Source organism: Musa acuminata, chromosome BXJ3-11, assembly GCF_036884655.1.
Source record: "Musa acuminata AAA Group cultivar baxijiao chromosome BXJ3-11, Cavendish_Baxijiao_AAA, whole genome shotgun sequence".
Taxonomy (NCBI): domain Eukaryota; kingdom Viridiplantae; phylum Streptophyta; class Magnoliopsida; order Zingiberales; family Musaceae; genus Musa; species Musa acuminata.
In genome coordinates this window covers 20,916,141-20,942,664 of record NC_088359.1, presented here as the reverse complement: position 1 = coordinate 20,942,664, position 26,524 = coordinate 20,916,141, and the positions used below count along the sequence as shown (strand labels likewise).

The 26,524-nt window shown below is 37.8% G+C and overlaps 1 protein-coding gene across 1 annotated transcript; it reads left to right on the top strand.

Moving 5' to 3' along the window:
- The first annotated feature begins 11,727 nt into the window (after nt 1-11,727).
- LOC135652162 (uncharacterized) lies at nt 11,728-24,649 on the top strand. Its single transcript, XM_065172913.1, has 6 exons — nt 11,728-12,167; nt 22,765-22,882; nt 22,999-23,345; nt 23,432-23,569; nt 23,651-23,749; nt 23,939-24,649. The coding sequence occupies exons 1-6, from the start codon at nt 11,764-11,766 to the stop codon at nt 24,450-24,452; spliced, it is 1,620 nt and encodes a 539-aa protein (XP_065028985.1). The 5' UTR covers nt 11,728-11,763; the 3' UTR covers nt 24,453-24,649.
- Nucleotides 24,650-26,524: the final 1,875 nt, after the last annotated feature.

Genomic DNA, 26,524 nt, shown 5'->3' with positions numbered 1-26,524 from the left:
ATTGCATATGGTGAATTATTGGATGCTACATGCATACCACACTGGGTGGTTGGTGATGGGAAATTTTGATCATCAAATTTGAGCCGATGAGATTGATTCGATCTAATCCATTTCTTCTTCTACGAGAGCAACACATCACTTTTAATAGGATTGCTGCTTTATGGAACAGAGTTATCCGACGAGACACAACTGTATCATGTTAGTTATTAATTCAAAGAAGAAAAGACTAAAGTAATTTTATTTTCCAAAAAAAAGCCCAACTTTAATTGTAGGAAGAAATCCATCTTACAAGAGAATATTAATTATATGTCATTATGATATTTTCTACGAAGATTTATGTAGAAAAGGTTATAGAGATGCAATAGAATCTATTTTATGCAAATTTGCATGATTTGCTTGAGCCGGATTTACATGTCCCCTATCATGCTTTCTGCGTGTCAGAGCATAGGTTGGATGGTTGGTTAACGTCTCCCATGTTATCAGTGGCATTCAGAACCGTACTCGAGCGGTAACGGCGGTGGTCTTCTTCTTCCTCTTCTCGTTCATCTCTACAGCCACAATCAATGGTCATCATCAACGTCTCTTCTTTAACCCTTCGACTTCCATCGAGAGGAAGTTGCGAAGCTGGGAAATGTGGCTCTGGGAGAAGAAATTAAGAACGTGATGTGGAATGAAGAGTGAGTGCAGTGCATCCTATCTGGAACCCGAAAATTTAGATCTCTACCTGCGAAGAATAATAGAGATTTGTAATCACTTGTGAGAGGAATTCTAAGGCAATTCAAATGCTCAAACCAATGTGTTATAGACACTCCCCGTTTGACTATATGCTTACGGGTGAATTCCCAACAATATTGTTTATTCACTTGTAAGACTGAGTGGATATGCATATGCACTATGTATCATATGCATATGAACTATGTTAAGACTGAGGAAGAAAAAATAATAGGTTAAAGTCCATTTTAATCTTTGTGATTTTGGTCATCGATCTTTTAAACTCTTATGATTTATTCGTATCTAAAATAATCTTTATAATTTAAAAAACTTAACATATAAGTTCTTTCCATCGAGTCTGAATTAATAGACATTACAGTCTGCTTATGATATGCTGATTCACAATAAATTATTAATATAATGATATATATAATTTAAATTAAAAAATGATAATATGTGAATTTGAAGACGTGGATTGATTGCTTAATCAATCCTGTGAATACAAGCCACGAGACACTAGTCTTCATGGTGGAGTCCTCCCACGCCTTCCACTTTCCCTATATTTACAGCCAATAATACTAGCCTCGCCTGCTCTGTCTACGTTGTTGAATCTCGGATTTTGATGATGAAATCAATTGATAGTGTTTATCTGATCTACATTTTGAGTGACGTAGGAAGCTTCGATCAGGGAGAGACAATTAAAGCAGGAAGAATCATGTTGGGCCGGAGTGAAACATGTTAGAAGATTGGATATCGAGCCGGAGGATCGGTCGACATATCGACATAAGGCCTCGGGCCATGGGATCGGGCATCGGGCCAAGAAGAGCAAAAACTACGTCAAGAAAATCAAAGTTGCGGAGGTCTGTTAGGATCAAGAGCACTAAGGGGGGGGGGTGAATTAGTGCAGCGGAAAACCTTTTACGATAAAAACTACGTTCGTTCGTTAAAAGTGATTTCGATAAGAAAGTCGATTCATAAATCACTTTAACTTTTGTTTAAGCGAGATGCATCAAAGATATAAATGTAGTTTGCAGTTATGATTCAAATCCGATAGTAGGCGCAAACTGAAATATGATATTCGCACGAAGAAACTGATTTACGTCTAAATATTGATCCGTAAATCACTTGATTATGCGAGATGCAGTTTAAGCAAGGATATAAAGGTAGTTTGCAGTTATGATAGAATTCAAAACATAAACGCAAACTGAAATATGATGATCGTACGAAAAAAACAGATTTACGTCTAAACGCTGATTCGGAAAGTGTCAAGCTTGAAACCCGATCATATATGCGCAGAAAGTAGTAAACTTTAGAGGAGGTTTGCAGTAAAGATAATATGCTCAAAGTAAATGCAAACCGAGATTTAGAGTGGTTCGGTCAATCTTGACCTACTCCACTTTTGGCTTCCTCCACCGACGAGGTCACCGACGTCAACTAGAGGCCTTCCTTCAATAGGCGAAGGCCAACCATCCTTTTACAGTTTCAATCTTTTTGATGGGCTTAGGAGACAACCCTTACAGAATTTTCTCTCCTCTCTTTACAGCTTAGAATTTGGAAGAAAAGAGGGAGAAGAACTTTTAGCCTTTACAATAATTTTGAGCTCTAAAAATCACAGAACAAGATCAAGATTTCGGTGTATATTCAGTACTCTTTCAGTGCTGAATGGGTGGGGTATTTATAGGCCCCAACCCAGTTCAAATTTGGAGCTCAAAACTATCAATTCTCGGAATTCCGGGATCTGGCGGTTGCACCTCCTGACTGGTGCGGTTGCACCGCCTGGCAGAGCTCGAAGACTGATCCTTTGGGCGGTGCCACCTCCTATCAAGGGCAGTTGCACCTCCTGCCAGAGCTCGAAGACCGAGCTCAGGCGGTGCAACCTCCTGACTAAGGCGGTTGCACCGCTCAGCCAGTGCTCGGAGACCGAGCCCAAGCGGTGCCACCTCCTGTCAGGGGAGGTTGCACTGCCCAGTCTCGCTCGGAGACTGAGCCCAGGCGGTGCCACCGCCTAGCTGGAGCGGTTGCACCTCCCAGTCTCGCTCGGAGACTGAGCCCAGGCGGTGCAACCTCCTGCCTTGGGCGGTTCAACCGCCTGGCAGAAATCAGGGTCCGAATGGGTTGATCCATTCGACCCAATTTGGGTTTTTCAAGGGCCCAATTGCCCCAAGATTAAGTTAATGGGATCACCTCCTATTTTCAACTTAATCATTGTGCTAACTACGATATTTCCTAAGACATTTACAGCAACTTGCTCCGGTGCGTCAATCGCTTCTTCCGGCGAGCTTCCGGCGAACTTCCGTCGATTATCCGATGAACCCTCGGTGATGCTCCTGCGGACTTCCGGCAAACTCCTGGACTTGCGACGATCCACTTGGCGAGTTCCGACGAGCTTCTTTGGCAAGCTCATGGACTTCTCGGATTTGTTCCTGTAGAACCTCCGACGACTGTCTGAACTTCCGTCGAACTCTCGAACTCCCAACGTGATCATTATCTTGACTCCGGCGCAACTCCTGCTGCATGTCTTACTTTCATCGTAGTTAATCCTGCACACTTATCTCAACATATAGATTAGATAACAAATGACAATTGCCTTCATCATCAAAATCCGAGATTCAACAATCTCCCCCTTTTTGATGATGACAATCAATTGATAATGGAGTTAACCTTAACTCCCCCTGTCTATATGTCATACTTGAGATAAGTCTTTCTTGAATTCAAAACCTTTGAATTCAAGAGACATATTGATAAGTTAAAATCATTTAAACTTATCAATACTTCCATCATGATCCCCATCATGATGTATCTTACTAAAGATGATGTCAATGCTTGACATTCATTTTCAAATTTTACATTACAAGTTTGAATGATGGTAATAGTAGCAATTTATCATATTGTTAGATATCAACATGTAAAACTGCGAAGTAAGATTTTGATATCATTACATGATACAAACAAGGCATAATGCAAATTATAGCAATCATAGCATCAATTCATATATCTCTTGGTGATGCAAGCATGGCATTAATACTCATATATTTCTCCCCCTTTGTCATCAACAAAAAGCATGGTAATAGTGATACCAGGAGAACAATATAAACAAATTTTGAATATAAGTGTGATAGTCGTTCATGCCTTTACTAGGTTCAAGTTATTTTCCAATAGGAAATCAATTGTACAAGCATGATATGTAGATCACTTTGAATACTTCTTCCTTTTTATTTGTTATAATCTTTTTGCATGAAGGAGGAAGGCCATTTGTGATACCAACTATTTGTGAGTTTACTTTGAGTGAGGTTAAAACCGATGAGAGATTAAATCATGCTTCAAGTATCAAGATATGTATGTGAATCAAATCTTTGCAAGTAAAAACACAATTATGCATATTTCAAGATGGAATTCATAAGCAGGAATCATTTCATCAAATCCATTTTAGAAAAATATTTTTCATATATAAGTGTATGAGAAAATCTTATTTTTAGGATACCAATTGTTAAGCGAATCCGAAAATGAAATTAATACTTTCATGCATTCGGATAAGACTATGCTACAGAGTTTCAAATACAATCATGAAGACAAAACATGCTTATTGTTATAGAAATTTTTGTATTTAACACATAATTTCCAACATGTTATTTAGGCATGTAATGGTAGTCAAGTGATTTGATCATTCAATAAAGTCCGAAAGATAATTTTAACTAGTTTATGTATTCGGACACATCAACATTCATAATTCTCTTCTTATGAAATCAAATTGTTCTTCACTTAGAGGTTTTGTAAAAATATCAGCTAGTTGATGTTTAGTATCAATGAACTCTATGATTACATTATGATTAGTAACATGATCTCATATAAAGTGATGTCTAATATCAATATGTTTTGTTCTTGAGTGTTGTATAGGATTCTTCGTTAAGCATATTGCACTTGTGTTATCACATTTAATGGGAATATTTTTAAGATGAATTTTATAATCTTCTAAGGTGTTTTTCATCCATACAACTTGTGTACAACATGCACTTGCTGCAATATATTCAGCTTCGGTTGTTGATAATGCAATCGAGTTTTGTTTCTTAGATGACCAGGAAACAAGGGCATGTCCTAAAAATTGACATGTTCCTGATGTGCTTTTTCTATCTAGTTTACAGCTAGCAAAGTCCGCATCAGCATAAGCAATTAACTCAAGATTCTTTGATTTTGGGTACCATAATCCTAGATTTGTGGTACCATTAAGATATCTAAGTATTCTTTTAACTGCTTTGAGATGAGATATCTTAGGGTTTGATTGAAATCTGGCACATAGTCCTACACTGAACATGATATCTGGTCTAGTTGTAGTGAGGTAAAGTAAACTTCCTATCATGCCCCTATAAGTTTTTTGATCGAAGCTTTCTCCACTTTCATCGATTTCTAACTTAGTGGAGGTGCTCATAGGAGTGTTAATAGCTTTTGAGTTATTCATATTAAACTTTTTTAGCAAATTCATAGCATATTTAGTTTGACTAATAAATATGCTATTGCTTAGTTGTTTGATTTGTAAGCCTAAGAAGAATGTTAATTCTCCCATTAAACTCATTTCGAATTCAAGACTCATAGTTTTAGCAAAAGATTCACAAAGAGATTCATTCGTAGAACCAAAGATAATATCATCAACATAAATCTGAACAATGAGAAAATTATTTTCAAAATTCTTGATGAACAATGTAGTATCAACCTTGCCTTTTGTGAAGTTATTTTCAATAAGAAAAGAACTAAGTCTCTCATACCAAGCCCTCGGAGCTTGTTTTAAACTATAGAGAGCTTTAGTTAATCTAAACACATGATTAGGGAGACTATTATTTTCAAATCCAGGAGGTTGTTCAACATAGACTTCTTCGGAAATAAAGCCATTAAGAAAAGCGCTTTTAACATCCATTTGAAACAACTTAAAATTATTACTACTAGCGTAGGCAAGGAGCATCCTTATGGCTTCTAATCGAGCCACAGGAGCGAAGGTTTCTTCGTAATCGATACCTTCTTCTTGGTTGAAACCTTTGGCCACTAATCTAGTCTTGTTTCTAACCACGATACCATATTCATCTTGCTTGTTTCTAAAAACCCATTTAGTACCAATAACTAAATGGTCATTTAGCCTAGGAACAAGCTTTCATACCTCATTTCTCTCAAATTGATTTAATTCATCTTGCATTGCGATAATCCATAAATCATCTTTCATGGCTTTGTCAACACATTTGGGTTCAATTTGGGAGAGAAAAACGGCGTTGGAACAAAATTTTTTAAGAGAAGAACGTGTTTGAACCCCCTTTGATGTGTCTCCTAAGATTAGCTCCTTAGGATGAGCATCTACATACTTTCAATCCTTGGGTAAAGATGTTTCGGAAGTGGATGCATCCAAGTTGCTAGTTGGAGATGAGGTTTCATTTAAATTCAAGGAATCAAAATTAACATCATCATCAAAATCATTTGTCCTGATTTCGGAAATCTCATTAAAGACAACATGAATGGATTCTTCAATAATTAAAGTTCTTTTGTTGAAGATACGAAAAGCTTTAGAAACCGAAGAATAACCAAGAAAGATTCCTTCATCGGATTTAGCATCAAATTTTCCTAAGTTAGCTTTTTCATTCAAGATAAAGCACTTACACCCAAAGACTTTAAAATATGAAACATTGACTTGCTGTGTCTGTTGTGCCTATTTTGTAGGGAGCAGGATCGTACTCCCGGCCACGTCTGACAGCAGTGTTGGCGTGGCGTGAAGGATTGGGCCTGAGCAGGATGTTAATGCACCTCGACCGGCGTTCTGGTCCGTTTGACTAGGTGCTGTCGGGTTGATCGAGGCGTGAGGCGTCATCTGGGGCAGCTGACGTCAGCCCGAGTCTTGTCGTCATTATTATCCTCATCATATTCCCCCCCGGAAAGAAGTTATGTGTCGGTCGTTGTAACGGGAGTCTGAGGCATGGCTTCAGCTTTCAGTATTTGTTCTTGTTGGGCGGCTGCTGGTCCGTTACCAGGGGCGCGGTCCGGATTTAGCAAATAAGGGAGGCTGGGCGTGTGGCGGTGGAATCGGACAGCATGCAGTTTGAGGAGAACGTCTCGGGCGGGCAGGCCACGCAGAGGAAGTGGTCTCGGGTGACATGCAGCCGAGGAGTACGACTCAGACGGGCTGGCCGCGTAGAGGTGGTGGTCTCGGGCGATATGCAGCCAAAGAGCTCGGCGTAGGCGGGCAGGCCACGCAGGCGTGGTCTCGGGCAACATGTAGCCGAGGAGCATGGCGTAGGCGGGCTGGCCGCACAGGTGTGGTCTCGGGGAGCATGGAGCCGAGGAGCACGACGCAGGCGGGCTGGCCGCGCAGGTGTGATCTCGGGGAGCATGGAGCCGAGGAGCACGACGCAAGCGGGCAGGCCGCGCAGGTGTGATCTCAGGGAGCATGGAGCCGAGGAGCACGACGCAGGCGGGCTGGCCGCGCAGGTGTGATATCGGGGAGCATGGAGCCGAGGAGCACGACGTAGGTGGGCTGGCCACGCAGGTGTGGTCTCGGGGAGCATGAAGCCGAGGAGCACGACGCAAGCGGACTAGCCGTGCAGGTGTGGTCTCAGGGATCATGGAGTCGAGGAGCACGACGCAGGCGGGCTGGCCACGCAGGTGTGGTCTCAAGCAACATGCGGTCGAGGAGCACGAAGCAGGCGGGCAGGCCGCGTAGGTGTGGTCTCGGGCAACATGCGGTCGAGAAGCATGGCGCAAGCGGGCTGGTCGCGCAGAGGCGGACTCGGGTAGTCTACGGCCGAGGGACACGGCTTAGGCGGGCAGGCCGCGTTGAGGTGGACTCGGGTAGTCTACGACCGAGGGACACGGCTCAAGCGGGCAGGCCGCGCTGGGGTGGACTCGGGTAGTCTACGGCCGAGGGACACGGCTCAAGCGGGCAGGCCGCGCTGGGGTGGACTCGGGTAGTCTACGACCGAGGGACACGGCTCAAGCGGGCAGGCCGCGCTGGGGTGGACTCGGGTAGTCTACGGCCGAGGGACACGGCTCAAGCGGGCAGGCCGCGCTGAGGTGGGTTCGGGTCACCTACGGCCAAGGGGAAGTCGGAAGCTCTTGAGGTGGGGTGCGGGCCCGAACGGGCAGCTCTTGTTACCGCAGTAGTTGGACTGCAAGCGGGCGCAGCAGACGAGAAACGAGTGGGATAATGGACAGCACCATACCAGTCAGAGTTCAGACTTGATGAGTGAGGTCCTAAAAGGCCTCGGACGACATGGGCGACGGGCCAACTAGGGCGCCGTTGGGCGGCGACATGCCCGGGTCATTAAATATCCCCCAATAGCGCTCTGAAGTCATGGCGGGGGGTTCATCTCGAGGTTCTCCACGTGGGGTGTTCCCCCGGAGCTCCGATCGGGTGTGACGCCTCAGTTGTGAGCTCGTCTGAGTCAATTGGGTGATCCCCTGACATTCAGGCCCTCCTTCTAGCGCTAAAATATTGGTGTAAACAACTTTAAGCTGTGGCCTCGGGGCCGACGCGGCTTGGTTCGGGTCCGGATGATGGGGGATCTTCCCGAGGCAACCCTTGAGACCGTTGAGGTGGCCGGCTGTAGTGGTTCGATCGGGACGTGGTCACCGTTTCCTCCGAGAGGGGGCTCCTCGCTTGGGCGTCTAGCGGGAGGCCTCCGTCTTCGCACCTGCACACAGGTCGGGTCGGGAGAGCTCAACCCGACCCCTCCGATGATCAAGTCAGATGAAGTGAAGAGGTCTTTTTTGTGTGTGTTGCCTCCTTTTTTTCCTCTTGGCCCTTGCTCCTCTCGGGAGCGGGGTTTTTATAGGGTGACTTGCTGTGTCTATTGTGCCTGTTTTGCAGGGAGCAGGATCGTACTCCCGGCCACTTCTGACAGCGATGTTGGCGTGGTGTGAAGGATTAGGCATGAGTAGGATGTTAATGCGCCTCGGCCGGCATTCTGGTCCGTTTGACCAGGTGTTGTTGGGTCGATCGAGGCGTGAGGCGTCATTTAGGGCAGTTGACGTCAGCCCGAGTCTTGTCGCCATTATTATCCTCATCACCAACTCAGCCAACCCCACACTAGAGTCAGAGTCATTGGCGAGTTGAAGCAGCATGACAGATCAAAAGTTCGACTACTCAACAATAGCAGCGAAGAGTAGTTGGGAGCTAAGAGGCACATTGCAGTTGGTGCAGAAGATTGAAGACTTAGCAAAGGCGAGGAGTTATAGTGTCGGCAAAGGCTTCGACGAGGATGTCGAAGGAATAAGTGGGGGAGAATGTCACAGACAAAATTGTAAATGGAGTGTTCGATGTAATGCTTATGTATGCCCGTGTCTTTTGGTTTGCTCATGCTTTGCACATGTAAAGGTACAGTCGAAGGCTTAACAACCCCAATTTAGTTGGATTTGGTAGTCATTTTAGGCTTGTAAATAAAGGTTGTGTCATGTGGACACTAATTAGATTTCGGTCTGTAGTGGACCATTTGGACCCTTTATTGTGCGACCGTTTAGAGCTTATAAAGTTTGTTTATAATTTACATTGGCTATGAAGTGTTTACTGAAATGATTGCTTATGGATCCCGAGTGAGGCGCTTTCTCTAACCTATTTTCTCTTTTGTAGATCCTAAGGGACCATAGGAGATTTTGGAGAGACTGACCTTTGTGGACGGATACGTAAGGGTACCGCACGACTTAGGAAAATCCAGCTAAGTTCGTGACATCTTGGCATCACGTGCCCTTCCTCTCTACGCTTTGCTATCGAGAAGATGAAGCACATGTTGTCGAGCAAGGGGTGATAGGAGAGATAGAGAACCGAAATTCAAATAGGAGAACTACCAATTGTGGTAGTTGGAACATCAACGAAAGTGGGGAATAACAACTAAGGGAGAATAGAGTGGCTGCTGCCACCGTCACTACTATTATTGATAATGTGTATGACGACAATGAGCCGCTGCTACTTGTGTCGAAGCCCAACTAAGGAAGAGGCATGTGATTCAATCCTATACCAGAAGTAGCCAACCAGAATAAGGATGAGGAAGTTTACGATGATGACGAGGAGACCGAGGACGTGGAACAAGAGGACGAGTTCTATGGGCTCCTTATGATCCCTCGCACCCGATATGCTAGCCTCACTAATGGAGGAGTCCTTCGTCAACCAATACCGAGGTCTAGGGCTGGTGGCATCATTGTGAGCGTGATACCACAGGTAGCCTTGCTCTCGAAAGAGCAAAGATATTGAAGCTATGTAGTGGCTCTCAAGATGAAAGCACCACCGATAAGATCCTTCGTCCCTCTTTGAGCCCCAATTGATCTAGTGATAATGTTGGATGTGAGCTAAGGCATGATAAGAGAGAAGCTCTAGTTGCTCAAGCATGCAATGTAGTTAGTGGTTTCCTCTTTCGACCTAGCACTCCATTGTGGTCTTTTCAACCGCCACAGGTGCTAAGAGGCCCCTCTCTCTATGATGGTTGTTGAGACACAGCTAGTATGCCACTTGTCAGATTGCATGAAGGCTCATTTTGAAAGAAAGTAATTAAACAACCGATCCACGTTTTCAAATCCATCTATTATTAATTTTTTTTAACTTAAATTACACGTGTCGTAGTTTATTATGAATCGATCGTATCCATTGTCACATATCTATATTTATATACCTGACACTTTTTTTTTTTCAATATAAGATATAATTAATAATAATATTACAACAACATGATAAAATTACTTGGATCATAGATTATCCAACATCTCAGTCTCTTCACCTATACACAATCAGTTAGACTCTTTCTTATATTAGCTCATCCATCCATATAGAATTGTCCACATCATTTGTTAAATCGCATAAATATAATAATAATATTGGAACATTACTCCTCTCTATTTAAGCGTTTGGGATTATTATCAAGAAATTCAAAATCTTTATCAACGTTCATCATGACTATTTCAAGTCCAGTAATAAAGTCTATAATAAGAGTTCTATTGTCCAAGTCAAATAACCACGTGAGATAAAGTCGCTCATGTAGACATATTCTAGCATATGTTAGCCATTGATTTGTCCATTTGATGGATGTCCACTAAATCATAATCCCAAACATATAATAGGGGACATTTTAACATGGTCCACACCCAATTGAGATAAAATTGGCCCACAAATGGCTAAGTTAGACTTCATGGAATAAGCCCATGTTCCTGCAAAACTGAATCCAATTAAGTCGGAGGATGGTTTGTTTTGCAAAATTATGTATTAGCTCCTAACCTTTTCATAAATTTTCTTGATAAATCTCTTTTTTTATTTTTCTATCCATGTAAAAGAGCATACCATGGTATCAAATGATAGAAGTAAGAGCATACTATTTAGAGTCTCCTTCTTATTATTTATAATATTTTAAAATTGATAAAATTATATTTTATTATTCATAACCATTTTAATATTATTTGGATTAATACAATTAGATATGGTGTCTTCTGGACTATTAAAAAATATATATGAGCCTAAAAATATTAATTTATTATAATAAATATTAAAATAATTTCTCATCTTATTTTTTTTAATCTTTAGTTCATCTCATTTCATCATCTATCATTTTTTATTATTTTATATTATATATCAGATAAGAAGAAGAAAAAGGAGAAAAAAGAAAAAAATGGGTTGTAGATAATAAGTAAAAGTGTTTTTTAGAATTAAAAAAAAAGGAGAAAAAAAGAAAGAAAATGGGTTGTAGATAATAAGTAAAAATGCTTATTAGAATTAATTATAAATTATATATATGTGTCTATTTACAAAAATAAAAATAAAAATATCTAAAGTTCTGAGATTATAAAGAACAAGAAGGGGTTACAAATAGTAATTACCATCCCAAACCATGCATTACCAGCTATGTAATAAAAGGGAAGAGTTTACTTCTGTTAATTTTTAATAAAGATATACATAAATAAATGAATAATATTTTTGGTCAAATATGAGATTTTTGGTCAAATATGAGATTTAGTTGATGTTTACGGACTAAAGTGTAATAAAACCCTCAATATAATAATTTTCTGCGTCTACCGAATGGAGCTTTTGGGGTTTTCCGGCGGCGAATGCATCGCGTTCTCTCCCCGCTTCGCGTCCAAACCCACGCCTCGCGCCGCCGCCTCGCCCACTTCCTCCCGCCTCCGGAGCGCGTTCTCTCCGATCCCCGCCTTGGATTCGTCTGCGAAGAGCTCCGCTCCCTCGACCACCTCCCCACTACGCCACCCCGACGACAGGAGGAATCGTCGACACCAGCACGAGGGAGGAATGTAGGTGGGGTGGTTGAGGTGTCGCACCCGTGGCCGGAATGGGTCCAGCTGATGGAACACCTGCTGAGGAAGGGCTACTTGGACCGCTCTGCCTTGCGGGTGGGTGATGCATCTTCATCGTCTTCTTTGAGTGCTTCCAAGGATTCCAATCTTATCCGGACGGCATGCCTCAATTTTGCACGAGACCGGTTCGATATCATCAGGCAAGAGCTCATTTTTTTGCCTCCTCCTTGTCTTTTGGTTCGTGTGCTACCCAATTGAACATGAAAGGAAGGAACCTTTTCGAAATATTTGTCTTTTCCTTTTCGCATGCCTAGAGTCAATTTGAGTGCATCGTTTGTATGATTTCCTGAAACCAACTGGACTTCCTAGAAAATAAATGTGACTAGTAGCACCACAATCATGTCTTTCAAGATCATTTGAAAAGTATCGTAGGTTTCTTCTAGCATATTGTTTTGTTCTTGTCACAGTTATGAGCCTGCAATGTTTGGCGCATTTGCAAACTTAAATCTTTAACTCTATATAGGGAGTTTTTAGCAACTACTTGGAGAATTCATCTGTTCGCAGATCTATGTCTTGTCATATATGTTTACATATTATATCATAAGATCGAACACATGTCTAGGTGTATGCAATATTTTTCACAGTTCCAAGTAAGTTGCAGCATGTGGCAAAAACCACAGCTAGAAACTATTAAAAAGACTGCACTGAATTTTAGGTCCAACATTATTTCTTGCATAAAAGTAGGATAAGAAACTCTTTAAATGTATAGGAGAGTGATAGTTGCAAGAGCACTTCGGTGAGAATGGGACAGTATCCTTCCAACCCCTTTCTACCTTTTATGGACAGGCTATCAGCTATTTTTGTTGGTGGTGTAATCATATTTAAAAGATTATTGTCAAAGAAGATCAAGGAAAACAAGATCGATATTTGAATTCTTTGATAGCTCATCATCAATGTTTTGAACTTTTGTTCAAAACAAAGACACAAATTTGTTTGGAGAAGAAAATTTTATTCTGATTATAGAAGTCAACAAGGACTAGAAATTGGTTGGTGATTGCAAAGGGGGACAAAAAGGTTACTAAGAATATTAATCTGTAGTAAAAGATGATGATTTTTTGTTAGGGGAAGATCAAGAACTGGGTGGTTTATGAACAGAGTCTAGTAACGGAGACAATTAAGTAAAATTAGTGAGTATGAACCCATCGAACTATCAAAAATCATAGTAGAGGGAACAGTTTAAGCAGACAATAAGAATGAAATATTATCATACGTAAACACCAAAAGGGAGCATAAGAGTATTATTAAGATCAGCCGAACTTTTAGCTGAACTCCACTAGCATTTAATTAAAAAATGCCTTATGGACATAATTCAGGTTAGGAGTCGAAGGAACAATTCATACAATGTTCTGAGGAAACAAATTAACACCCATTATATGTACTAGCATCTAGACAAAAATAACAGGAATACTTTGATCCAATCATGTAGAAACCACTTTAATGTTACAATTAATGACCTAAAACAACTAAACTAAAGTTCCAGCATGATCCGAATAAAAGCATATTTTATATTCATTGATTGAATATCATAATATGTCATAGTTTATTTTTCTTCTTGTAATTACCTGATAATATTTCTAATTGTATTGCATATGTGATGACATGATTATTTAAATTTTATCCCATGGATACATTATCCATGTATTACATATGAATTTATCATGTCTTAAAAAAATTATTGTAACAAATTGACATGTATTATAAATAAATCTATATTATTTATATGGATACTTTTTAGTTAGTTTCAACTTTCAATAAGTCAACTATAGGGCTTATACTTCATTGGGATATCAAGGATGGTAAATCTTTGGTTCGGAGAAGGGATGACATTGAAGTCTACCAAGGCAGAGGCGATGAGGTAGTATTAGTCATAACGGATAGTAGCCTTGTTGAGGGAATTAAAGAGAAAATATATCATTAGATGATTTTAAAGGATAACATAAATATCATAATGTAAAAATTGTACCAATGGGTGATAAACCCATGACCCGGCACGTGAGATAACATTTAAAATTCACCAAATATATTATCCATAGTGTGGGGTTTGATTCCATCGGGTTTAGTACGTACGGGAGTGACTTATTATATCTTTTTGAAAAGAATACTAGTATATGATATATAATATAAGTATTAGATACAAAAGTAAAATAAAAGAAAGATGCATTATCATATGAATACAAGCACATGATTAACGTGACTTGTATGAGTTGTTTCTTATTTTTATACTTATTGATTTGACTATGTGAAATGTATGTGTTATTATGTTATTGGTGTGTTATAAGTACTTTAATGTGTCTAATATATTTTAAATTATGCTTACACATCCTACGAGGGAGGTTTGATCACTTATTGAATATTTTTTATTGCTCACCCCTTTTCCTATCTCCATAGGTAACTTATAACATCTCTTATTTTTGAAAATTTTGTAAGAGCTTGTTTGTAATGTAAGGACCTGAATATAAATCTTAGAAATTGGATATGATTTGTGAAAGATTCAAATTAAGTTTAAAAAAAAATGGAGGACATGTGTCACTAGCTAACCTAAGGATGATACCACCTATATGTTTATTCTATGGATGACACATAAGCTTCTTTCATGTATGCTTGCCACCTTGCAATCCTTATATTAGCCAAACCTAATGCAACTAGAGGAGAAATTAAAGGAGAACTTAACAAAGGAATTACAACCAGTGTAGGCTTGAGAAGAGAAGGGAAAAGAAATTAAATTGAAGAAGAATAAGCTTTGCTTTGGCTTGAGGTTTTGCATCAATTCCCTGTATTTGGTAATCGTATTTTTCTAAGGCAAGTGTTCTAATCCTTTCCTATAGTAATCTTAATCTCTGATTTTATCTTAATTTTAAAAAATTTGGAAGATTTTGGCTTTGTACATGATATTTCTATCGTTTGGGAATAAAACTGTGAATCTGAAAATTTTTGAGATTTGACCTTTCTTCATTGTTCTAGCCATAACTTTCTGCATCGATTTTTGATTTAGGAAAATCTAAATTCATCTAAAAATAGACTCACAGATTTTTCTTTTGATACTAAGATTGATAAATTTGGAGTCTAATTACCTACCCAAAATGTTATTTCAACTGACCTTATGAAATCTGTAAAACAGAGACTGTTGGTTCTGACCTTTCAGTACTCTCTTGTTTATAACTCTTTGTTGGAAATTCTGATTTATGCAAAACATGATTTATCAGAAATTAGACTCATAAATCTTTCTGTGCATATCAGATTTGAAAGATTTGGAGTATAAATGCCTATTGAAACATCTCTTCTAATCAACTCTATGAATTCTGCAAAACAGAGATAATATTCTTTGACTTTTGGTTACTAAACTATTTATAACTCCTTGTTCGAAACTCTAATTCATACAAAATTTGATTTATTAAAAACTAGATTGATATATCTTAACACCTAATTTGTGCAAATTGGAGCATAATTTGTTATCCAAATAATTCATGCAATGTGCCTCTCAAATTCTATCAGAATCGAGCTTTGGTCGATTTCACTTATTCTTGATTCATCTCTTTGGAAATTGATTTATACTAAAATCCTTATTTCAGTTGAGCGTTACATTATTGTTTTGAAATCCTGTATACTCTTGTCTTTCAATTATTTGCATACCTGAATCTATTATGTAAAGTTTATGTTTGTATCGTAATATTTCGTATAGGCATATGCATTTCGTTGTTCCGCATGTGTTTCCGATAAATGCCAATTTTATTGTTCAAAATGCCCTTTTATACTTTGATGTTTGTGGAATTATATGGACCTTTGCCAGAAATGGTAAAGGAATTATCTAGACCTTTGCTAGAAATGGTAAAGGATATATGTTTAGTGCCCTCGATGCTCTGTCGACCCCCTCTGGCTTCATCTTGACGTGGATCGATGACGCTCCCAAACGTGGGAGATTATGTTTGGAATCCCACTTCGCCTTCTATGTGTTTGATATGATATTCAGAGCTTTAGTTATATGTTTCTATGTGTACTTTGGATAAGAAAGAAATGTATGTAACGTTATATGCGATGTTTGAGCTTTTGTTTAATTTGTTATTGATATGCTCTGAAATGTTGCATATGCCATTGATATGTTTCGAAACATTTCATACGCCATTGATATACTTCGAAATGTTTCATACGCTATTAATATGTTTCGAAAAGTTTTATATGCCATTGACATGCTACGAAACATTTCATGCGCCATTGATATGCTCCAAAATGTTTCATATACCATTGATATGTTCCGAAACTTTTCATGCGTTATTGATATACTCCAAAATATTTCGTATGCTATTGATATGTTCGGAAACATTTCATATGCCATTGATATGCTCCGAAATGTTTCATATGCCATTGATATGCTTTGAAACATTTTCCTTTGCCCTTGATTTGCTCCGAAATGTTTAATATGCTATTGATATGGTTCGTTACAAATCATACGCCATTGATATGTCCCGAAATACTCCTTATGTCATTGATATGCTTTAATTAGTCTTTACAACTTTGTTATGAACAAAACATGCTTCGAATGAAATAACATTGTAATTCAGCATTCGTTGAGTGGCTATCTATGAACTCTTGTATCCCTACCTTGTATTTGATACCTCATTTGTTTGAAACTGTCATCTTTCGCCATGGATATGTTAGTCGCTTGCTGAGCTTTATATGCTCACTTCGTTGCTATATAAAATTTTCGGGATAGCCTATCGCTCGCTAAAATGTTTAAATTGGGCTGAGGTAGTGGAAAGCTAGAAGATTTTGAGGCAAACTTTAGTGCATGATATGTTTTTATTGTATAAATACATTTGGTGTCTAATGAAATGTTGATGGTTAATCTGTACTTATGAGTTTTATAAAAGTTTAAAGGATCTCTCATGTTTAGGATTTTGGAGTGTTAAATTTAATTTATGTAATGATATGAACATGTGGTAAATATTGGTTTGTGATTATATAGAATCCCATACTTGTGGATTTATGAGGTGGTTATTATCTTAGTGAGTTGGTTTCAGATTTTATGATTCATATAGTGACGTGGTATATGATTTTAAACTGCATAGGTTTTATGAATTATGAAATTATGAATGTGAATGACTTGAATGTTTTCTCAATGTCCTCAAATGTAAGTTTAGATCCTGGATTATTGTTGAATTATAATATTATTGATTTTAAGATAGATTCAAACATTCGAAATGTGAAAATTGGGGGGGGCATGACAAAGGTGGTATCAGAGCATAATTTGAGGATTACTGAGATATTTGATATGTTTGATTTGCAAAATATATTGAGGTCTAGTAAACTATAGTGATCGGTGAAAAATTACTTTGTTCTCTTTTAGTAATCTATGATGTCGAGGACATTTGGTCCTCTTGCTTCATCTTCTTTTGAGTAATTGAGTGAGATGAAAGTGTTGATCGAGGACATTAAATTAGAATCGACTAGGAATGGGATAATTTAAGGAGCTTCTTCCTCCTAGTTTTAGTGATGAGCCTGATCCAATGATAGCAGAATGATGAATAATGCGGATAGAGAAAATATTTGATGTCCTAAATTGTTATGATGATCATAAAGTTTCTCTTGTTGCCTTTATATTGGAAGGAGAGGCTGAGCACTGGTGGAGAACGATAAAAAGGATTTCTGAAGTCAAACACGAGCCAATCACATGGAAAGTATTCGTAGAAAAGTTCAACGATAAATATTTCCCAGGTTACATTAGAGAGTAGAAAGAATTGGAGTTCTTGAATCTTATATAAAGGAAATTTGACGGTAGCAAAGAAAGGGCTTAAGGCCAACAATAAGAAGTCGGATATCAGCCTTAAAACTAGAAAAGCTAACCGATGATGAAACTAGAAAAGCAAAGAAATTTGAAAGGGGCTTAAGGCCAACAATAAGAAGTCGAATATCAGTCTTACCTCCAAGCACATGCTGATGTGGTAGAAAGGGCTTTGATAATGAAAGAGACTTGGAGGAAATTCAGGAAATCAGGGGTAAGAAACATATGGACAAGTTTATCAGTAAAAGTAAGAGAGGGAATGAATCTGAAATAAGAAACAAGAGGGTAAAGGCATCTAGATTTGAGAAAGAACAGCCACCGCAGAGGACTCAATCATGCGCAAGATGCGGGTTAAATCATAAAACGAGTCAATGTTTTTAGGTAATTGGAGCCTGTTTTGCTTGCGGGAAGTTGGATCATAAAATAAAAGATTGTTCTCTGAAGAAGAAGAAAGAGCCAATGTCTCTTAGACCATCAGCCCATGCTAAAGTATATGCTATCACTGAATAAGATTTCAAAGCTTCTAAATCAGTGGTTGAAGGTACTATTAATGTTTTTGATAAAATACAAAAAGTTTTGTTTGATCCTAGTTCTAACTTACCTTTTGTTTCACAATATTTTGCATGTTACTTAGGGCATTCAACCTAGATCACTAGATTATATGTTATATGTAACTACTGTTGTTGGGAATTCTTTGACTACAAACTTGGTTTATCCATCTTGTTTGATTTCTATTAGAGAACACGAATTCCTTGCTGACTTGATTCTCCTAGAGATTTGGGGTTTTGATATTATACTTGGCATGAATTGGCTATCTTCTTATCATGCTAGTATTGATTACAGGCAGTTGAATCAGGCGATAAAAAAAAAAAGAAGTATCCCCTACCTAGAATTAATGATTTGTTGGATCAATTAGAAGGTGCACAAATATTCTCCAAGATTGATTTGAGGTTAGGTTATTATCAATTAAAGATCAAGGAGGATATCCTACAAACAATTTTTAGAACTTGATATGGTCACTACGAATTTTTAGTAATGCCTTTTGGTTTGAATAGTGCCCCTATTCTCACTATTCCAAGTGGTAACGAGGGATTTGTAGATTATACTGATGCTTCATGAAAGGGCCTTGGATGTGTTTCGATGCAAAAAGGGGAAAGTGATTGCTTATGTTTCTAGACAACTAAAGAGTCATAAACTGAATTATCCAACTCATGATTTGGAATTGGCAGCAATTTTTTTTGCTCTAAAGATTTGGAGACATTACTTGAATGGGCAGACATTTAAAGTCTTTATTGATCACAAAAGTTTAAAGTATATTTTTACTCAGGAAGAGTTAAACATGAGGCAACGGAGATAGATAGAATTTTTAAAGGATTATGATTGTACCATCTGTTAACACTCGGGTAAAGCCAATGTTGGTAGCTGATGCATTTAGTAGAAAATCTACAAGTTTTATGGCTAGACTGGTTGTGAAACAATGGAAGTTATTAGAAGAAAATTTTGATTTGAATGTTATAAGGAAAGAGCAAGACTCAATGATGTTGATGACCTCTATTCAGGTGCAATCTTGATCTCATCTTTTCGTTAAAGTTAGAGGACTCAAATTTTCTTTCAACGAGGGGAGAGTGTAACATCCCTCATTTTTGAAAATTTTATAAGGACTTGTTTGTAATGTAGGGACCTAAATATAAATCTTAGTAATTGAATATGATTTGTGAAAGATTCATATTAAGTTTAAAAAAAAAATGGAGGACATGTGTTACTAGCTAACTTATGGATGATACCACCTATGTTTGTCCTATGGATGACACATAAGCTTCTTTCATACATGCTTGTCACCTTGCAATCCTTATATTAGCCAAACCTAATGCAACTAGAGGAGAAACTAAAGGAGAACTTAACAAAGGAGTTGCAATTATAGTAGGCTTGAAAAGAGAAGGGAAGATGAATTAAATTGAAGAAGAAGAAACTTTGCTTTGGCTTGAGGTTTTGCATCAATTCCCCATATTTGAGAATCGTATTTTTTCTAAGGCAAGTGTTCTAACCCTTTCTTATAGTAATCTTGATATATGATTTTATCTTAATTCTGAAAAATTTGGAAGATTTTGGCTTCGTACATGATATTTCTGTCGTTTGGAAATAAAATTGTGAATCTGAAATTTTTTGAGATTCGACCTTTCTTCATTGTTCTAGCTATAACTTTCTGCATCGATTTTTTATTTAGAAAAATCCAAATTTATTTGAAAATAGACTTATAGATCTTTCTTTTGATACTAAGATTGATAAATTTTGAGTCTAATTATCTATCCAAATTGTTATTTCAACTGACCCTATAAAATATATAAAACAGAGACTGTTGGTTCTGACCTTTCAGTACTCTCTTGCTTATGACTCTTTGTTGGAAACTCTGATTTATGCAAAACATGATTTATCAAAAATTAGACTTATAAATCTTTCTGTGCATATCAGATTTGAAAGATTTGAAGTATAAATGCTTATTGAAACATTTTTTCTAATCAACTCTATGAATTCTGCAAAACAGAGATAATATTATTTGACATTTAGTTACTAAACTATTTATAACTCCTTGTTCGAAACTCCAATTCATACAAAATTTGATTTATCAAACACTAGATTGATACATCTTTCGAATGACACCTAATTTGTGCAAATTGGAGCATAATTGTTTATCGAAATAATTCATGCAATGTGCCTTTCAAATTCTGTCCGAATCGAGCTTTAATCGATTTCACTTATTCTTGTTTCATCTCTTTGGAAATTGATTTCTGCTAAAATCCTTACTTCAGTTGAGCTTTATATTATTGCTTTGAAATCCTGTATACTTTTGTCATTCAATTATTTGCATGCCTGGTTCTATTATATAAAGTTTATGTTTGTATCGCAATGTTTCATATAGGCACATACATTTCGTTGTTCCGCATGTGTTTCCGATATGTGCCAATTTTATTATTCAAAATGCCCATTTGTACTTAGGTGTTTGTGAGATTATATGAACCTTTGCCAGAAATGGTAAAGGGATTATCTAGATCTTTGCTAGAAATGGTAAAGGGTATATGCTTAGAGCCCGTGATGCTCTGCTGGCCCTCTTTGACTTCATCCAAACGTGGATGGATGACATTCAGATATGGGAGATTATATTTGAAATCCCACTTTGCCTTTTATGTGTTTGATATGATATCCAGAGCTTTGGTTATATGCTTCTATGTGTGCTTTGGATAAGAAGGAAATGTATGCAACATCAAATGCGGTGTTTGAGCTTCTGTTTCATTTGTTATTGATATGCTCCGAAATATTGCATATGCCATTGATATATTCCGAAACATGTCATACGTCATTGCTATACTCCGAAATATTTTATACGCCATTGATATGCTCCGAAATGTTTCATATGCCATTGATATGCTCTGAAACATTTCATGCGTTATTAATATGCTCCGAAATGTTTCATATGCTATTGATATGTTTTGAAACATTTCATACGCCATTGATATGCTCCAAAATATTTCGTATGTCATTGGTATGTTCGGAAACATTTCATACACCATTGATAAGCTCCGAAATGTTTCATATGCCATTGATATGCTTTGCAATATTTTCTTTTCACTCTTGATATACTCCGAAATGTTTCATATGCTATTGATATGCTCCGTAACATATCATACGCCATTGATATGCCCCGAAATGCTCCTTATGTCATTGAGATGCTCCAATTAGTCTTTACTCCCTTGTTATGAATAAAACATGCTTCGAATGAAATGACATTGTAATTCTTCATTCATTGAGTGGCTATCTATGAACTCTTATATCCCTGCCTTGTATTTGGTACCTCATTTGTTTGAAACTGTCCTCTTTCGCCATGGATATGTTAGTTGCTTGCTGAGCTTTATATGCTCACTCCGTTGCTATATAAATTTTTCAGGATAGTCTATCGCTCGCTAGAATGTTTAAATTGGGTTGAGGCAGTGGAAAGCTGGAAGATTTTGGGGCAAACCTTTAATGGATGATATGTTTTTGTTGTATAAGTACATTTGGTGTCTAATGAAATATTGATGGTAAATATAAACTTATGAGTTTTATAAAAGCTTAAATGACTTCTCATGTTTAGGATTTTGGAGTGTTAAGTTAATTTGTGTAATGATATAAACATTTGATAAATATTGGTTTGTGATTATATAGAATCCCACTCTTGTGGATTTATGAGGTGGTTATTGTCTTGATGAGTTGGTTTTAGATTTTATGATTCATCGAGTGACGTGGTATATGATTTAAATTGTATAGGTTTTATGAATTATGGAATTATGGATGTGAATGACTTGAATGTTTTCTCAGTGTTCTCAAATGTGAGTTTGGCTCCTGGATTATTGTTGAATTATAATATTATTGATTTTAAGATAGGTTCACACTTTTGGAATGTGAATGTCAAAGAGGATTTTATAACAAGGTAACAAGGTCCATTGAAAATATTGATGTTAGAAAAAAATGACTCAGGAATATGAAATAGATATTTTCATGATGTTATATCTTTTGTTTATTATTGTACCATGTTAATCCTTAAAATATAGTGATTAATATTATTTTAGTTATATTGTGTAAGCTTTTGCTTAGGTGACTATGAGTTAGATTGGGTTTCAGAAGAAAAAAAGGTGGTCATCCTTGAACTAGTCTAGCTCGTTATCGTCGGTGGATCATCATTTCCTTTGTTTTGGTGGTGTGATAAATATTTACTCGGGTTTATGCGCCTTGGCCCATGTCGTGCAGGCGAGATTTTAATGCTCTGGTTAGTTCTACATTAAAAGTGAATGATGCATACTGTTGATGTGACGCACATTTTATTGACAACTGCAAATTTCTGAAACTTTTGTCAGTTAAAAACATTGTCAGTACATATCCCAGTATCAATAATTATTATTGACATTTATTGACATATGGATTTGATGCAGATATTTGTCCAGGAGGGACATTCATATAATTGGACAATGTGGATGTCCCAGCAAAGACAGAAAAGTTGTCAACTCAGGAAAACGTTTGAGGGCTCATGTGGGAATTCAGGAAGGAGATGTAAGCGCTGAAAATGTTTCTTAGAGTTCAAAACTGTTCTATAAATAGAAATAAATGGGGCGAAGGAATACTAGGACTTCTTTCATAATTATCCATTATTTTCTTATGCTCTATAGGTTTGTAGCTCATGCAGTCTGCGGGTTAGTTGCGAGAGAGCATATGTTAAGGCACGTGAAGATGAAGTAGGAAGAACTGTTGATGTGATGCGCATTTTATTGACTTATGGACTTGATATTATAACTGGATCAGTGGAGAACTCAGCTTGCCTGAACAAGACTATTAAAGAGTCAGTTAAGAAACTTTTGAATGAGATGGTGGAATTTAGTTCCAAGGAACTTGACGTGAATAGTCTTACCTTGACCTCTAAAAGGCCTCTACATAGGCAGAGCAAAGCAAACGGGCATCAACTTTTTAAGGGCCAACTTTCTGTTCCTACAAAGCAGGGGGATTGGATCTGTCCCAAGTATCCTCCTGACATATGTTGGATTTAGAAAGAGTTCACTTTTTTTGGTGTTAATTTTTAATGCAATATGATTTTCTCATTGCAAGATGCAACTTTCTGAACTTTGCTAAGAACATCACATGCTTGCGTTGCAATGGACAATTTCAAGAGAGATTTAAAATGCTACAACTGCAAGAGGAACACGGACATCTTCCTCTTAAGAAAGGAGATTGGATATGCCAGAAGTTTGTTTTCTGATATCTCAACTTTGATTAAAAATTAGATTATGATTCTCTTCTAGTTTTATGTTTTTAATGTAATTTCAGGTGCAACTTCTTGAACTTTGCCAAAAATATTGAATGTCTGCAGTGCCATGAGAAGCCACATAATCGGCAGCTTAATCCTGGGGAATGGGAATGCATCTCGTAGGGTCATCTATCCTTTACCAATATTTTATTTTTTTAATAGTGATGATTTCCTTTTGTGCTTTTGAATTGTGATACTGATGACCATTCGTCTTTGAGAATGAGATGAATGTTGTTGGTACTCAAGCTTCTTGCATAAGTCCTTGTTTAGGACCAATACTATCGAATCACTTCTCTTTTTCTTTACAGGTGTAACTACATTAATTTTCGAAAGAACAGTGTGTGTTTGAGATGTGACTGGAAGCGACCAAAAGCAATAAACAATGGTGACTTTGTTAGATCAGAGCATGGCAGTCAAGTAGATAGGAAGAGTTATAGCTTCTCATTTGTTAGAGACAGTGACATTGATGCAAAGAAGGTAGTGACACAGAAGGAAGACTCAGATTTTTGGAGATCCAGTGAGGACGAATGCAGTGACTATGGTGACAATAGATTTAATTCGTGGAAAGGGTTTAATAATTTTCCCATAATAGGAGGTAGAACTGCAGTTTCTCAAGATGCTACCGTGAGGCAGAGGTGGAAGGAAAAAATGTCTAGAAGGCATCGAGACCCTTCAGGGGAGTGTGTGGAGGAAAGTGATCATGACGTGCCATCGACTCCTAGTAGCGACATGGATCTGGACAACTGTAGCAGTGAGGATGACACAGCTGAGTGGTTTGGCAGTGGAAAATTGAGTCATAGATTCCACAAATCCTCTAGATAATCATCTATTGTTAAACTTGTTTGTTTGTTTGTTAGATTAGATTGCAGGATAGGAAGAACTTATTGAGAAAAAAGAATGTCATCTATGTGCTATGAGATTGATCGGTATCATTGATTATGACAAATATAATCCAACATGATAAATATTGTATACAATTGAATGGTGGGCTTTTTGATGGATAATCTTTTATTGTTAAATTTGTTTGTTTGTTTGTTATTAGATTAGATTGCAGGATAGGAAGAACTTATTGAGAAAAAAGAATGCCATCTATGTGCTATGAGATTGATCGGTATCATTGATTATGACAAATATAATCCAACATGATAAATATTGTATACAATTGAATGGTGGATATTTTGATCAGTATGCCTCAAGAGTGAATTCCTATTGATATTGATATGAACTATCAAGTTGATGTAATTTTGTCAAAGATTTTTTAACTATTCATGGAGGATCAACAACAAGAGTTAAAGCTAAAATGATGAAAAAAGTGTTAACTTGTTTATTGGAAGACATTTGGAAGGAGTAAGTTGGTCAAGACTTAATCGAGGTATAGGTTTTATGAAGGCAAGAAGAGCTTAAAATGGTCAACATAATTAAAATAAGTTTAAATCATGAAGAGAAAGTCTAAATTTAAGAGAAGGATAAAATTTAAGCCTATTTTGAGGAATAAAGGTCTTTCAGTCATATTGGATAATATTAGAAATTGTGGGCTCATTCATAAATAATCATTCAAATCAATTCAAGACATATTCATATTAGAACCCTTACAGATTCTAAACTTGGGGTTGATCTCTTTAGGCGATCGGCCTCCTTGGAACTCTATAGGGGTTCTCCCTCCATGTTGCTGCTCAAAGGCTGCAGAAAAGATTCATCTATTGCTTATGAAAAGAGGAGGAATACATGACTATTTATAGGGCTTCTAAACCCTAACTCCTAATAGGACTTCTACTCAAGACTCCTACTTCTAACCAACTCCTAATAGGACTCCTACTTAAGACTCATATTCTTTTACAACTCCTTATTCTTCTCTAAGAAACAACCTCTTAACCCTAGCCGGCCTCTTCACCTCTTTAATAGGGGTTGGCTTAGGTAGGTTTTACATGAATGTCTCTCTCAATTAGGACTCTCCTAGCTAGAGTCCTAACAGACTCGCCCTCTTCAAATCAGCCTTGTCCTCGAGGCTGACGATTCATGAATTTTGAGAATTTGATCTTTAAGTCGTCATAGTTCTCCTAAGTGGCATCTTCTGTTGGTAGGTTCACCCACTGTATTAGCACTTTAGTAGTGGGTCATCGTCGTCGAGTCACGATCCGTTGATCAATAATGGTACTTGGCTGGGTTTGGAGTTCTCCTTGGATAGTCATATTTGGCGGGTGGCTTTGGGCTGTCTCCAAGCACCTATTTACAACTTCTGTCTGGCCGTCGATTTGTGGGTGATATGCCGTACTCTTTTTCAATTTAGTACCCTGCATATAGAATAACTTTGTCCAAAATCTGCTCGTGAAGATGCAAGTAGAATTTATCATAAGCACAATGCGTCCCTTATAGTGTAATGTTTTTGAGTCACAATTGTAATGAGCCACGGAGCTTGGTGCTTCCTCCAATTTTTTTTATAATCTTACTAGTCTCTGAATCTTCCTGCTATTCCATCTTAGTATCCTCAAGGAAGTCGCTGGTTGGAAGTGAAATGGCCGAAACTTCAGCTTGCTCGGGTAGCTGCGAAAGCGCATATGCAAGAACATTCTCTTTCCCCTTTTTGTAAGTTATTTCATGATCAAATCCAAGAAGTTTTGTTACCCATTTTTGCTGCTCAGGGGATGATATCTTTCGCTCCAAAAAGTACTTGAGGCTTTTATGGTCGGTTTTAATTTGAAATCGTCGACCAATCAAGTAGGGTCTCCACCTTGTTGCTACGCGCACAATGGCGAGCATCTCCTTATCATATGTTGACTTATTTTGATGGGAGGGAGATAATGCATTGCTAGTGTATGCGAGTGGTCGACTATCTTGCATGAGAATGGCTCCAATTCCGACTCTAGATGCGTCGGCCTCAATAATGAAGGGTCGGT